This window comes from Lutzomyia longipalpis, chromosome 3 (assembly GCF_024334085.1).
Source record: "Lutzomyia longipalpis isolate SR_M1_2022 chromosome 3, ASM2433408v1".
NCBI classification, from domain to species: domain Eukaryota; kingdom Metazoa; phylum Arthropoda; class Insecta; order Diptera; family Psychodidae; genus Lutzomyia; species Lutzomyia longipalpis.
The window spans coordinates 17,109,789-17,124,014 of record NC_074709.1 but is presented as its reverse complement, the minus strand read 5'-3'; the positions used below and the strand labels follow the sequence as shown (position 1 = coordinate 17,124,014).

General features: G+C 29.9%; 1 protein-coding gene across 13 annotated transcripts in view; it reads left to right on the top strand.

The window, feature by feature from the left end:
- The window catches only part of LOC129793071 (protein vein), a 37,949-nt gene extending 23,990 nt beyond the window's left edge, over positions 1–13,959 (top strand). For 12 of the 13 annotated variants that reach the window (XM_055832644.1, XM_055832633.1, XM_055832632.1 and 9 more), the window contains 5 exons: positions 5,664–5,832; positions 6,651–6,787; positions 6,893–6,983; positions 10,066–10,127; positions 13,408–13,959. In XM_055832644.1, coding sequence (XP_055688619.1) covers positions 5,664–5,832; positions 6,651–6,787; positions 6,893–6,983; positions 10,066–10,127; positions 13,408–13,496 — 548 coding nt within the window. In that variant the 3' untranslated portion in view covers positions 13,497–13,959. Of the gene's footprint in view, positions 1–5,663; positions 5,833–6,650; positions 6,788–6,892; positions 6,984–10,065; positions 12,399–13,407 lie in introns of those variants that run through there. The other variant, XM_055832645.1, reaches the window with a different exon arrangement.
- The last annotated feature ends 267 nt before the right edge of the window (positions 13,960–14,226 follow it).

The window sequence follows — 14,226 nt, the reverse complement described above, 5'->3', positions numbered from 1 at the left end:
AATTTGGTAAGAAAACATATCAATGGTCGTCATATAAGTATTTTCTCTTCGCCGAAGAAATAAATCCATCTAATCAGTTATCAATGGTATTTGCTTAAGAGCAACGTGGGAAGCTCGGTATGACGTTAGTTTTTGCGCTAAATTAACTTACAATGAATTCAGAAATAATATTTATTCCAATAAAGATAGCTGGGTATGGTTAAATATTAATACTAATACTGCTGCTGATGAATGAAAAGAACACAATTAAATCTTCACGAGGCGTAAAATAAAATTTACTACCATACTTACATTAATATAAGTGAATGTCCCTAATTAATTTTTAGTCACAATTTACGAGTTCTCTCAAAGAAGATAATACTTCCTCAAATTATCTCTCTTCTCACAGCACATTTTCATCGCCATTTTCCGCACTAGATTTCCCATTTACGTATGACGCGATGCCGAGATGTGGGAAATGTACGCGCAAGTATAGAAATGATGAAGAAAACGCTGATGATGATTAAATCAAAGAGTTTATCGACCGTCTATGTTTTCGGATATTTTTAAACACGTACTGAGATGTTGAGAAAACTCCCGGCGTCTCAGACGAAGAAAATTGTGGTGCTGCCACAATTTTTCGCTAAAGTGTGCGCAAATGAGATTAAACTAAATTAGTCAATGCGTTGTAATGTTTTTTTTCTTTTGGATATTATTATTGTTAAATTTATAGAGAATTTTTTTTATGGAAAACTTTACCGATACTTTTTTTATACCAAGAACCTGATGAAGGAAAAACTTGATGCACGATTTTTTTAAGTTTAGTGAAAAAGAAAAAGAAAATGATTATGTCAAAAATTATAGCCTCATACATCTTCAGTAGCGAATAAATAAAAATTTCTTTTCCTATTTACATTAAAAATTTTATTAATTATTCGAAATAATTCAAAATACTTTTAATATCATCAGAAACCACATAAAAGTCACTGAAGTATTCACTCGAGAATTTACACAATATTTTCAGAGAAACTAAAAGAGAGACACTTGCATTTAATTACTGCAATTTGCAAATTAAATAACAACATAATTAGTAGCGAAAAAAGCCAGGAGCAAGGTCAAGCATGGTATGCCCGTGGGGGCAATATAAAGTTCAAATAAACTCAAAATTATGATTGAGAAAATGCAAATTGAAATTTATAGATTAAAATTCCACAAGGCGTCTCTAAGAAACTGCTAATTTTTTTTTTATAAAGTAAAAAAAAATAAAAAATAAATTAGTTTTTTTTCATTTTGTAACATTCACATGTAATATTAATTAATTCGCATTAATTTCCATGGATTCATGGGAGAAAAAAAGTAAGAATTTGTAGACCTGCCAAGTATTTATCTTTGGCTTTCTTTCTTTAATATATTTATGCCAAAAACATTTATAAAAATCTATTTACTTTTTATTCCACATTTTTCCACCATGGTGTCATGATGATGGAGTAAAAATATGCTTTATGAAATGGTGCTAAAATGTGACAAAATAATATGATTTATTGCTTAAGCATAATTGATAAAGTATCTGTCTTCAAACAAAAATCATAATAGTGCAGTGGCATGAGGGAGAAAAAAAGTGAGAAAAACCATTAAAAAATAACGCAAAGATGTGAAAAGTGAGATGAAAATGTGGTCATAAACTTTATATATTTTCCAAGCAAAAGTGGTTAGGAAAATGCCAGTGATGTAAAGCGAGGAAGAAATGTTAGAGGAGAGAAGAAAAAAAATGAGAAAGGACATTGACGGGGAAAATGTAGTAATTTTGTGTTTTAAATTTTCTCTTTTAATTTCCCATCCGCGCGAGAACCAAACTAGACTTCTTGGTGTTCTGGATGGGCAGCCACACTTGTATGAGTTCATCATCAAACACCCAGGAAAAGTCACAATATTGCTCGTTTTAATAACCCACCCATTAATCTAATTTGTGAAAATGCCAAAGTTTTTTCTTTCACGCCTAAACATTGGCATTTGTGCTATTTGGGCAGACGATAAGATTAGTTTTTTTTCTTATGCTGTAAAAATGCTTCATTTTATGATTTTTTATTCCGGCAAATGGATCAGCATGTCCACTTGGCACGCGCGATTCAAATTGTCAGAATAGAGGATAAAAGAATCAATTAAAATTAATATTTAAGCTATTAATTAAAAATTACATGAATAATTCCTATTAAAAATAACAGTCTGAAGGATTCTGCAGATCATTTATAAAAATATTTCTGTTTTCTACTTACCATTATTCGCACTTTTAAGCAATTCATTTTGTTTTAATATTTTCAGTGAATGTTTATAATATAATGTATATGTATACTTTTTGTTTATTCATATATTAGAAAATCAGTTGATTATTTAAACATATTTCCTGCCAAACAAATCATTGAATTCATAACACTATCATATAAATTACATCAATCAATTAGAAATAATAATTTTGCTTATTCTGAATTACTGGGATCACTGGAAACTGAAGCATTTTATTTTAAAAAAATAAAATAAATGAAAAAAATCCATTGATTTCAAAAAGAATATTTAGATCATTATTTTTAAATCAAGAATCTCAAGAACGAATTTAAAATCTTTCCAATAAGAACTAGAAAAATCACCTAGAATCAAATTAAAAATATTTTCATCTCAATAAAATTATATTTGATTTATTAATGCCTAATAAATCAGTGTGAGACAAATAAATAAAAAATGAACTTTTTTGCGAATATTTTTTTTCTGTCGCACGAGGTGACGTGTGCCAATGATGTGAAGAAGAAAATACTCCCGAGAGTGACTAATTGAGTGCGCCACGGTGCCAAGATGCGGGAGAAATATATAATTTTTATATGATTTTCTTTCGGGTCATTCGCGGGGGTGTGGGGAGACAGCCGTGAGACTAAATATTCGCAATCATCGTAAAAGTCTCGTCATGTTGCCATTTTCTCAAGAATAGTAGTATTCCTCACTAAGCGATCATTTCTTAGCGTGATTTCAGTTGACTCACACAGACTGTTTATTTACAGTCTGTGTCAAATTTCTAGCTAAAAGTTCCTTATGCAACAAGTCAATGTTATTCCGTGTTTATTTCCCAAGAAGATGGTCATGACTTACGTCTTCTAGTTTTTCTGTATCTCAAGTACCTTTTAAGCGCCACTTCTTTGAAGAAAAAAATGTTTTTAACTAAAATTTAGTGACTAATACTTTAATAGTTTGTCTCAATCGTCTTTTAAGTTTTTCAAGAACAATTTTCTTAATGATCCTTTTCTACGTCATGAGACTCCCAGAGGCATCCTCTTGTCATTCTCTTACTGCCTTACAATTAATTGAAACAAGAAATATTTTTTAATGAAAAAGAAAGTAGATATTAAAGTAAAATATTATGTGGAGAAATGTGCGAAAAAATAGCTGTCCTACATCTTTCTCCGTAGGAGCAATAAGTTGCCAAGAGATTCTTGTAAATGTAAACAATCCTGTCACATCTCCTCTTCATCATCATCGTGTATAGCCTTTATGCGCACAATTGAGATTAAAAAAAAAAGTTTCCGTTGAGAAGGCGCGCGCGCATGCTTCCCCCCAAAATGATATTCACCTCAGGTTTTTGACTTCTTCCTCATCTATTTTTACATGTCAATGCGCAAACTTATGACAGATTTATACACCATATATATTGTATTTCAATATACCGCCCCCACCTCCCTTCACAACCGCCCATAGAATTGCCCAAGTTAGATTTTCCCATCCCACACCTTTTGCGGGACCACGATGGATTTTCACTTCTTCGACTTTTTCATCGCATGTTTAATGTACTCCCGAAGTGCCCAAAAAGCGCGCGCGGTTTGAGTGCTCCCCAAACGTGAGAGAGAGACTCAAAGTGCTTAAGACTTTCTTGCGGTTTGTGTTACACTTTGTGTGTGATTTTGTCTAATTTAAAAATATCTCCCTAACACCACCCATTGACCCCCCTTTTCTTGCTCTTTTTTCTCCTCTTTTCACCTCTACGCATCTCTTCTGCACCGTGTTCATCACATAATCCCTACACCAGTGAAGACACACTCTCTAAATCATTTCCCTTCATAATACTGTGGAGTTTGTCACTGTGAGACATGTTTCTTATTCATTTTTATTCGTTAAACAACGCTTAATGCCACTCTGTCAATTTCCGCCATTTGAATTACATGCCAGGTGGCACCACAAGTCATGGCCCTCTAGCGTTGATTTTTTTTGCTGTGATTCTTTCGAAGAAAAGTAAAGCACAGCTTCTGTGTACCACATAAAATGCAAAGTCATCAGATTGGGCTCAAACTTAGGATGAGCACGAATTAGGGCACCCACATTCCAAAAAATGTATTTCAAAAAACATTTTCCGGTCGTCCGTCCGTTTTTATTTTAGATATTCTAGATTGATTTGAAAAAAAATCTTTCCTTTTCTTCGAAAACATAAAAATACTTCCCAAAACAATTGATTAATTTCTCGCAGCAGCATAAAATATGCAAAATGCATAGAAGAAGCGGCATAAAAGCAAGCAATATTATTCGAATAAAAAGTCCAACCCAATGCCATTTGGAAAATATCTCACATCGACATGATCGCAATGCTTAAAAACAATCCAAGCGCGCGCACTCCTTCATCTTTCTGCGATGTACATTACGGCAATTTAATTTGATATTCAGTGTTGGACTATGGAGTCATAATATCTTACTTCATTAGTGGAGAATCCCATAAATATTACTTATTGGAATAATAAATAATTCACTCGTTTGTTATTTGTTAATGTAACTGCTGCAGCGCGCATCTTGGTCAATCATTTGGGGGCTTGCTTGGCAGCAATTTCATATAAATGTGACATGTGGTGTGTTGCCCAAGTATTACGTACTACAATTCAATATGAATGATTGTAAATTATATCTCTTTTAATACAAAATTAATAAACAGGGTTTATTTAATAGTAAAGAATGCTTATGATGAGCATTTACTTGCAGGAGAGTTAGTTTTTTTCTTTATTCCTTTCATTTTAATTTCTCGTAATCTCGAAGAAAATTTCTATGATCAGTAGAAGATTTAAGATATTCAAATCTCATTGCATTATTTATGCACCAAGAATTTGTAACAAATTTTTTTGGACCATCTGCAACTTTGTAGAGGGAAAAAACGCGTTTTTTGTGGACTCCAAGGTAGGAGGAAGTGTTTTGGGTACCGCGCATTGCGGGGCTTACGACATGATTGAACTCATTCCCACAATCGCATTAAATATTCGTCTCTCTTTACCTTATTTGCCATCCTTTGCAGACAATTTTGGCATTGTGGACAAAATCCCCCGAATGTGGTCATCGTCTTGCCTTTCCTCAATTTCTTATCCCAACAAAAAAAAAACATTCTTTTCTTTGCTTTAACACGCACTGCATCTCCATCTCCTTAATCTTCTTCATTTCTCCCTTTACGCGTACGTTGGAATGTGCACTGTCTGTGCGAAATTGTCCAAATTCTTCACCATCATCACCATAAATGGACATTGATGGATTTTTTCTTTCACCTCTTGGACACTTCTTAGATAAAACAAACAAAAAATATTAGATCTTTCGATGCAATCTTCGTGTAAAAAAAATGAAAGGAAAAAATTGCAAATAAATTTTCATTTTTCTCTCATTGCTCTTTCTTTCAGGACAGCGCGCCTCCATTGAATTTCTCACGGAAAATCTTCCCGTGCGAGAGGGCAAGAAAGTCCGTTTGATATGCAGAGTGAAAGGTCAACCGCCACCGAAAATCACATGGTACAAAGATGGGAGTTCCATTAAAAGAAATCGTACCAGATATACTTTTTCTCACTTTAAGTAAGTGCATTTTATATGTATATATTTCACCAAATTCTCATTAATCTTTCATCCCAAAAAGAAGTGAAAAATGATCAAAAAAGATTGTCATCTATAGGAAATTTTTTGGAGGTTTTTCTCAAGGGGAATTTAGCTGTTGAATTTCCTGGCAGAATTTACAAAATACAATTTAAATGATTGTCTATAAAAATAATAATAATTTATAATTTAAAAGATTAAGATGTTGAAATTTTGACTTCAGAGTCCGATTTATTGTTTTATTTCCTTTATTAAGAGAAAGGAATTAATAAAACTTTTAAAATTAATAATTCTAAAGCAATTGTTTCTTACTTAATAAAGTATTTCCAGCAAACCTTTTTCATAAAAAATATCTTCTAAGAAATTTGTCAGAAGATTTTGAAAAAAAAAATTTTTCTCACAGCTAAATGCCCCTTTGGCCTTTTTTATGTAATCAATTCCAAAATGTGAATGAATTGGGAATTTAAAGCAGCAATTTCAATTGATTTTGGCACATCAATTGATTGGTATATTTTTGGGTAAACTAACCGGAGATCCGGGTCAATTTTCCATGAAGTTTTGTCAAAAGTCGCAATGAATGGATTAATTCTTGTGTGAAATCACGCTAAAAATACACACAAAACATTTTGATTGAGATGATCTTTTTGTGTGGTGATTAAGCATTTTATTTGGTTTAAATTTCGACTGAATAGTGGTGAAAGAAAAACAAGAATTGGGTGGAAAATTGTCTAAAAAAATGATCACCTAAAAAAATCCTTGAAAATGCATTTAAAATTTCATTTGTATATTTTTTTTAACAGGAGAAGATCAATCCTAATCATTGAGTCGGTAGGAAAGAACGACACGGGACAATATGAATGTCGCGCTAAGAATAAATTGGCGAAACAACCTGTTACACGAACAATGTTCTTGAGAGTCGATGACCAGCCAGATCAAAGTAAGAAGATTATTTTAAGGATTTTTTTGAAACTTCTTAGTTTTTAAAAAATATATTTGAAAAGTAAAAAATTAAAATTTTCTTTCTCTATAAATTCCACAACAGATTGGGAGAATTGCCCATTGGAGGGTACGGAGTATTGCTTAAATGGTGGCACCTGTCTGTACTTTAGTGCTGTGGAAGAGCCAGCTTGTCAGTAAGTTGAAATCAAAGATCTATTCATAAAATTTGTTAAAATATGCACGCGTCTACAGCACGTATGTGCACAGAGACAACATTTGCAAAGACATGACAATTTTTCTTCTTTCAAGTGTTTAAACTAAGATTTTTGGGATGAGACACACGCCGCATATGTTTCCTCCTATGAGGGAGTAAGAAAAGACCGATAGACACACGCTTTTTGCCCTTCTTCCGTTTTCTTCTAAATCTACAAATTTTAATTTCATCACTCTCTTCGCCCCATATGTCCTCATATAACTCTGTGTGTATGTTGCCTCTCTATAACCATAATTAGGCGCCAATCCCTTTTTCACATCCCCTTCCCTACCAGCTCATCCTCGGGCTAAGTGGCCTCGACCTCATATACTTTCCCGCAAAATAGGGCGATGCATTCGTCTGGCGGGGGTGAGTAATCCAGAGCGAAGTATAAAATAAGCCACAAAATGTCTTTTAGCTTAGAGGAATTTTTACATTTAGTCATCTCATTTGAGTTAGGGAATGTTAATTCGTTAATTTGCCACGAAAAATTATTTGTTAGAAAACTTACGTTTGAAGAAAATTTCAAACATTAGCTTTAACGACAAATGTTAGGACAAACGTCAAACGTTAGAAAGGAATCGTTAAACGTTAAAAAAAACTTGCCAAATGTATAAAATTGACGTCAAATCTTGGACAAAAAATTTTAAACGCTAGACTAACAGAAGAATCTTCTTAGAGAACAAGGGGTTATTATCTGCCGAATATTTTGATTTAATTCAGCGAATCATCCGAAGATTGATAAATCGTAATATTTCCTTCATCTAAAAAACCCTTCATTTGTTCTTTTTTTTTAGATTTAAATTTATTAGCTTTATAAGATTTTTTTCATTTTGCAAGCTTTTAGAACTGAAAATCTGGAAAACTTCTGAAAAAAATTAGTACTATATTTTAGGTCTTAATTGATTATTTTCTTGGATTGAATTTAGTACTGCTTGGGCTTCGATGCAGATCTTTTTAAAGATTTTTGTCTTAGATCTGAACCTTTTTAGTACTAGAGGAACCAGTATAAAATTTTCAGCTTGAATTTAGTACTTTTAAATCTTGAATTAAGAAAACTTCTTCAAAGCTCTTTTTCTTTAATCTGAACCTCTTTAGGACTGAAAAACTTTTTCGGTTTAATTTCATTGCTTTCTAGACTTAAATTAGGAACCTTTCAAAAACCTTTTCTCCAAATTTCTGCTTCTTTAGGACTAAATTTTGAATAACTTTTTTCGGCTTTAATTCAGTATTTTTTAAGCTTGAATTCAGTTTACTTTGAAAGCTTTTGCTCCTTAATCTGCCGATAATTTTGATTATTTTTTTGCGAATCATTTGAATATTTCCGAAGATCCGAATATTTTCTCTCAGATAAACACCCCTTGTTAGAGAACATACCTCATCTTCCTTCAATCTACAAAATTTCCTCCACGTCGCACAGATATTTTCCTTTTTCTCATCTTACTATTATTGTAACGCATCATTTGCTGCACTGTTTAGTGATGACATTTTATTTTTAGATTATGTACATTAGATATATAGCTTCTCTACTTATTTTTCTCATCTAACAAGCACTTTGTATTCGCCCCATCAGTCCCTTAAAATGTCAATCAAATTTTACATACAAAAAGATTCTTCATAGTGGAAAACCATTGACAAAAAAAAATTGGCATTGAACTCTTGAAGATTTTCTTTTATTGTTAATTTTTTTAAACATAAAGTCTGAGAGAGCAAAAATCTCTCACAGAGTGGTGTGGGTCAAAACTTTGCCAAGTTGCATGATCCGTGGAGCGAGCAATTAAGAGTTTCATACACAATCACTTAATTTCATTTTAAAATCTGTTTTCCTTCTTCACCCACAGTGCGGTGAGTGCAAAAAAAATAACGAAGAAGAATTATATAGCGAATTCATTAATTTTGATGAAAAATTCCCACAGAGTGACTTCTTTGGGAAAGACAACAAGCACTGTGGAGGAGAAGATAAAAAGTAGATTAAATGTGAGTGGAAGTGAGAGGGGCCGAGAAATTGTGAGGAAGACAAACGACAGTTTTAAGGCTAATTTCCGCCGTGGAAAAACAGAGTTGAAAAAAAGCGAGTCTTCTTGAAAAAATTATAAATAGGGAGACGACGGTAAAATAATTATCACCATCTTCATTGCTGTTTTCTTCTGGGCCTATGAGGCACCACACGCTGGAGTATGGTGGTGGTGGTATGGCTCGTTTGCGGCATATGTCAAATGTCTGATTGCTAAACGTATATATATATTACACCCCCCACAGCCCTCCTTCCCCATCTTAGCCACGCACATTTCCCTCAAATTTGCCTCAAAATGTTCTTTTTATCATTCAATATTCTAAACATCTCACAGCATAAAGTATATCTTTCTTGATGCTCTGTATCAAATTTATTTCGTTTTAATTTTTTTTTTATTTATCTTTTGTGATTTATAACAACCTTTTTGCAGTTTTTAATGTTCAGATTAGATGTCTTAGATTTTCTGCTAAAATAAGTATTGGAAAATTCCTTATACTTTTTGCACAATTTTTCTTTATTTTATAGTTTTGCTGCTTTATTTTTAATCATTATTGTCCATTCTATGCTCAGTTTTTCGAATTTTTGTAAAAGAATTTTGTTAAGTTCTTGCTAATTTTAGCCAAGTTTTTGCTATTTTGACTTTTCCTTTCAATTTATGGCTATTTATAATTTTATGGCTTTTTAGTGCAAGTTTCTTTTCTTAACTCATGAATACGTTGTGTAATATATTCGCTATTAGGGTCGAAAGCTTTGGCTTAAATTGCTGCTTTTCCTTGGGTGAGCGGGAATTTCCTCTGACGAACACCGGAAGCCTGAAAAACAAATCCTAACGTCAAAAAAGAAAAGAAAATATATAAACAGAAGTTAAATAAAATAAGACGATAAAAAGGACTCGAGAAAACAAATAAAAATTTCCCATATTATTTTGGTCAATAAATAATATAAAAAGGTTTATGTGATAAAAATATTATTAAATATTTTTTTTTGTTATTTTTTATTATCTTTTTAGATGTCCTGAAGGCTTTATGGGGAATCGCTGTGAGACGAAAAACCCAACAAATCCCCAAACGAGTACGTACAACAAAGAACAATGTGGCAAAAAATATCATGGCGGTTATTATTGCTAAAATAAGGCATTCTCTAGCACCAATTGCTGCAAAGTTATTTTTTTTACCAAAAAAGCCATGCGAGAAAATCAAAGAGCATTCATTTTTTCTTAAAACATTTTTGCAAAAATCTAATATAATATATTGCTCTATCATATATAGTTTTTCTCACAATAAATAAATGAGAAAATCAAGCAAGATTTTTTTATAGTACAAATTTGTATATATTTATTTTAAAAGGAAATGAGAATTTACAGTAATTTTGCTTTATGTAAGACTAAAGAAAATTTCATTTAATTCGCAATGAGAAAAATATGTAATAACTATTTTTTTTAATTTAAAAACATTGAGCGTTAGAGAATGTAAAAAAGATATTCTTTAAAAAATGCAAAAAAAAATTGGATTTTTTTGGAGAAAGAATTTTCTCACAAAATATTTTATTTTAGAAAATAAATTAAAAAAAATACTTATAGTGACAATAAAATAATATTTCTGTGTACAAACATTCCAGTCAAAATTCATGTATTTTGTATAGTTAAAAAATCAAAGAAATATTAAAAAAAAAAGAAAAAGATTTTTTTTTTTTAGAAAATGCAATTCTCTATCAAAGTAATAATATTAAATTAATTTAGGGGATGACGGAATAAAACTGTAATTGAGAAATATATCGAGCAATTGGTGCTAATAGCGACTTTTTAACTTGATTATTTTTTTTTCAAATTATTTTTTCTGCAAAAAAATGCCTGAATTTGTAAATATTGATTTTTTCTTAAAATTGATCTGTAAATGTGATGGTGTCTCTTAATTTTTTTAGTTATTGTACCATTTTAAATTATTTTTTTTTATTGAATTATGCAGAAACATCTTTCTACCAAAAATTTTTTTTAAATGAATTAAAAACTCACTAAAATAAAATTGATTTTCTCAGTCGCAATGCCATGAAATTTTTAGAAGATCTTTAATTTTTTTTTATTAATACGGGATTATGGTTTAATTTTTTTGCTGGGACTTTGTTTTAATTGACTTTCGGTGGAAGACAATTTAAAGCATTTTATTATTTTTTTTTATAATAATTTTGCAAAGTATTCAAAATATCCCATTTCCCATGGCTTCGAAAATAATTTTTAGAAAATAAAGGAAGTTTAGGACCATTATTTTTTTTTCAAAAAAAATAAAAAAAAAAGAAAAATTCTTTGAGTTCAGTTTTCAAGTTTTGAAGGAGTTGGAATGAAATGCAAGAACAAAATCTGTATGTAGTGTTTTCTATTGAAGCGTAGAACAAATTTAAACCAATAATAAACGTAATAAACATTCTTTGTATCAAAAATTAAATAAAAATGAAATAGATTTTTTTAAATAGAGTGTAAAAATTTTTGCCTTCAAATTAAGAAACTTTCTAAAGAATTTAGTTTTTTAAGAAAAAAAAAAAAGAATAGCAATGTAGGTATTATTTATTTATTTATAATTTCATGTGTATGTCTTTAGTTGTTTTTTTATTATTATTTTAAAATTGTAAAGAGATGAAAATAATGATATTCCCTTTGAATGTTATATAAATTCCTCTATCTCACTCTTTTTCTCTCTCTCAGTTTGCTTTTTCTTCCATTTTATATAGTTTTGCTTTTTTTTGGCCTCTAAACAATTAAAAAATCTAATTTTTGAAAACAATATTTCATATTTTAAAACTTTCGAAATTATATTTTAATTTAAATTAAAATGTTTTTAATTTCTCTAGTTTGAAATTGAAAAAAAAATAAAGTAAAGGATGCATCATTCTTTACAATTGATTTTATAAAAATCTTTTCTCAGAACTGTTCAGAGGTCAAATGAAAGTCACAGAAAGCAACAAATTTTAGCAAATTAATATATAGACAAATCACAAAGAACCACCAAAAAAAATTACATAAAGAATATTCAGATTTAGAAAAATGAGAGCAATTTTGAATTTTCTTTCATAGTAATATTTTATTTTCTTCAGACATATGAGGAGAAAGATGTAAAAAAAATTATCTAAAATGAAAATGTGTAAAAATAGCTTCTTTTGCTGAAATAAAAGAATTTTAAGAATAATTTGGCATTAGTTAGAATTAGAAAAAAAGGAAGTTTTTTTTAGCTGAAATCAACTTTTTGACTTTTTGTATTAATTCGAGGTAAGACTGACTGTATTTTAGGGTTTAATGCTATTTAATTGTTTTTTTGTCCTTAGAATGAGATTTAATAAAAATTAGTGATGTTTTTTTTATGTAATTTAATTTACAACATTAACATAGGCCCAGTAACATGAACTAACTTTTAAGAAATAAAAAAATGCAATGAGTTTATTTGTTGTATAAAAAAAATTGTTGTGAGACGTTGATTAATTTTTTAATGTAAAAAATTTAAAATTAGAAATAGGAGTGTTTGTAATGCCTTAATTATTAAACTTTTATTTTTATTTTTGTATTCTCGCTTAAGAAAGATAAATTAAAAAAAACTAAATTAATATTTATAAAATAATGCACAAAGATACGCCAAAGTTTGAAAAAACTGTGAGTGTTTAATGGAAGAAAAAAATTATAAAATACAAAATAATTAACTTCAATTAGAATGAAGAAAAAAAACGAAGCCTTGTTAATTATTTTCTTTAATTGTATTTTTTAACATAATTTTTTATCCTGTGTTAAAGAGAAACAAACATTTTTTGAGATAAAACAAATGAGAAGATTTCTTGCATGAATTTGCTTTTCTTTTTAATTTTTCCTTTGTTTCCTCCCTTTTTGTTTTTCACCTCATTTACACCAAAAATTATTTTTATTACTTTATTATATTTCTAAAGAAAATTATTATTATAAACCTGGGTGGAGTCCTGTCCTAAAAACACAAAAAAAAACATAAACCTGTGATCCGGGCCTAAGAAAAATATGTTCATTCTTTATACTAAATTCATTAAACAAAAATTTTATCCAAAAGATTTTCTTTCCAAAGGTTTTGGTTTTAGTTAACATGTTCCTCCATCATATTATCCTCATTTTTCAATTAAAAAAATACATTTCCCAATAATTTTGCTTATTTTTTTGTATTCTCCTTTTATTTAAAACTGTAGGGAAATTGGGATAAATTCTGCTTGGTTTTCATTTTCTTTTTGGCTTTATAGAAAAAGTTCTTTTTTTTACTAAAAAATGCTAAACAACAAACAAAAAAAAATTGGGTGCCTTTTGCCATGGCAAATAAACTATATTTTTCTTTTTCTCCTGCCACCCTTGCAGGTCAGGATCACCGGTTTTCCTTTCTAATGGGACCTGCGCCACCCTCTTCCACCAACTTCGATGACGACGAGGAAGACTTTTCTGAATAAATAAAGCTCTCTCTCTCAAAAATAAGAAACACATTGCCACAATTTTCTTTTATAGCAGCAGTGGTTAAATTTTCTTTTAAAGAAAAAAAACTCGGAGAATTTAATTAATACCTACCTTAAAAAAATGAAATTGTTGGGGTATGTTTGTTGTAAATTCAACTGTTGAGTTTGAAAAAGGGCATGACTTGGGGAAAGATTTGCAGAATTTTTTAAAAAGTATTTTACGTTTATTCTTGAGAGCAAAAGAAAATTAAAATTACATTAACCCGTAAAACAAAATTAAAATTCCGAATATTAAATTTTCAAGTACATAATTAAACATAAAATTATCGATGAAAATAAAACAAAAAGAATTTCAAATGAAATTTCGATTCTCTTTATATAATATTCATCAGGACACCTTAACAATTAAAAAGATTAATTTTTAATTACCGATTCAATCAAACTCCTGTCAATAAAACAATTACCTAATGAAAAATTCTTAAATTGTGAAAGAAAATTAAGCCTCTGCTGTCTTAATTTCTTAACAGGTGTATTTAAGAAAAAGAAAAAGAAAAGAAATAAACTGCCCAAGAAATCTTCCTCCTCCATCTATTTACGCACAAAATGTAGTTGATAAAATTATGTAATTTTGAATTTTTTTCTCATTTTTTTTTGTAAATTGTTGACTATATTAGGAAAGAGAAGCTTGTAATAATAAATTGAGAGATTAAGTTAAATAGGAATTTCA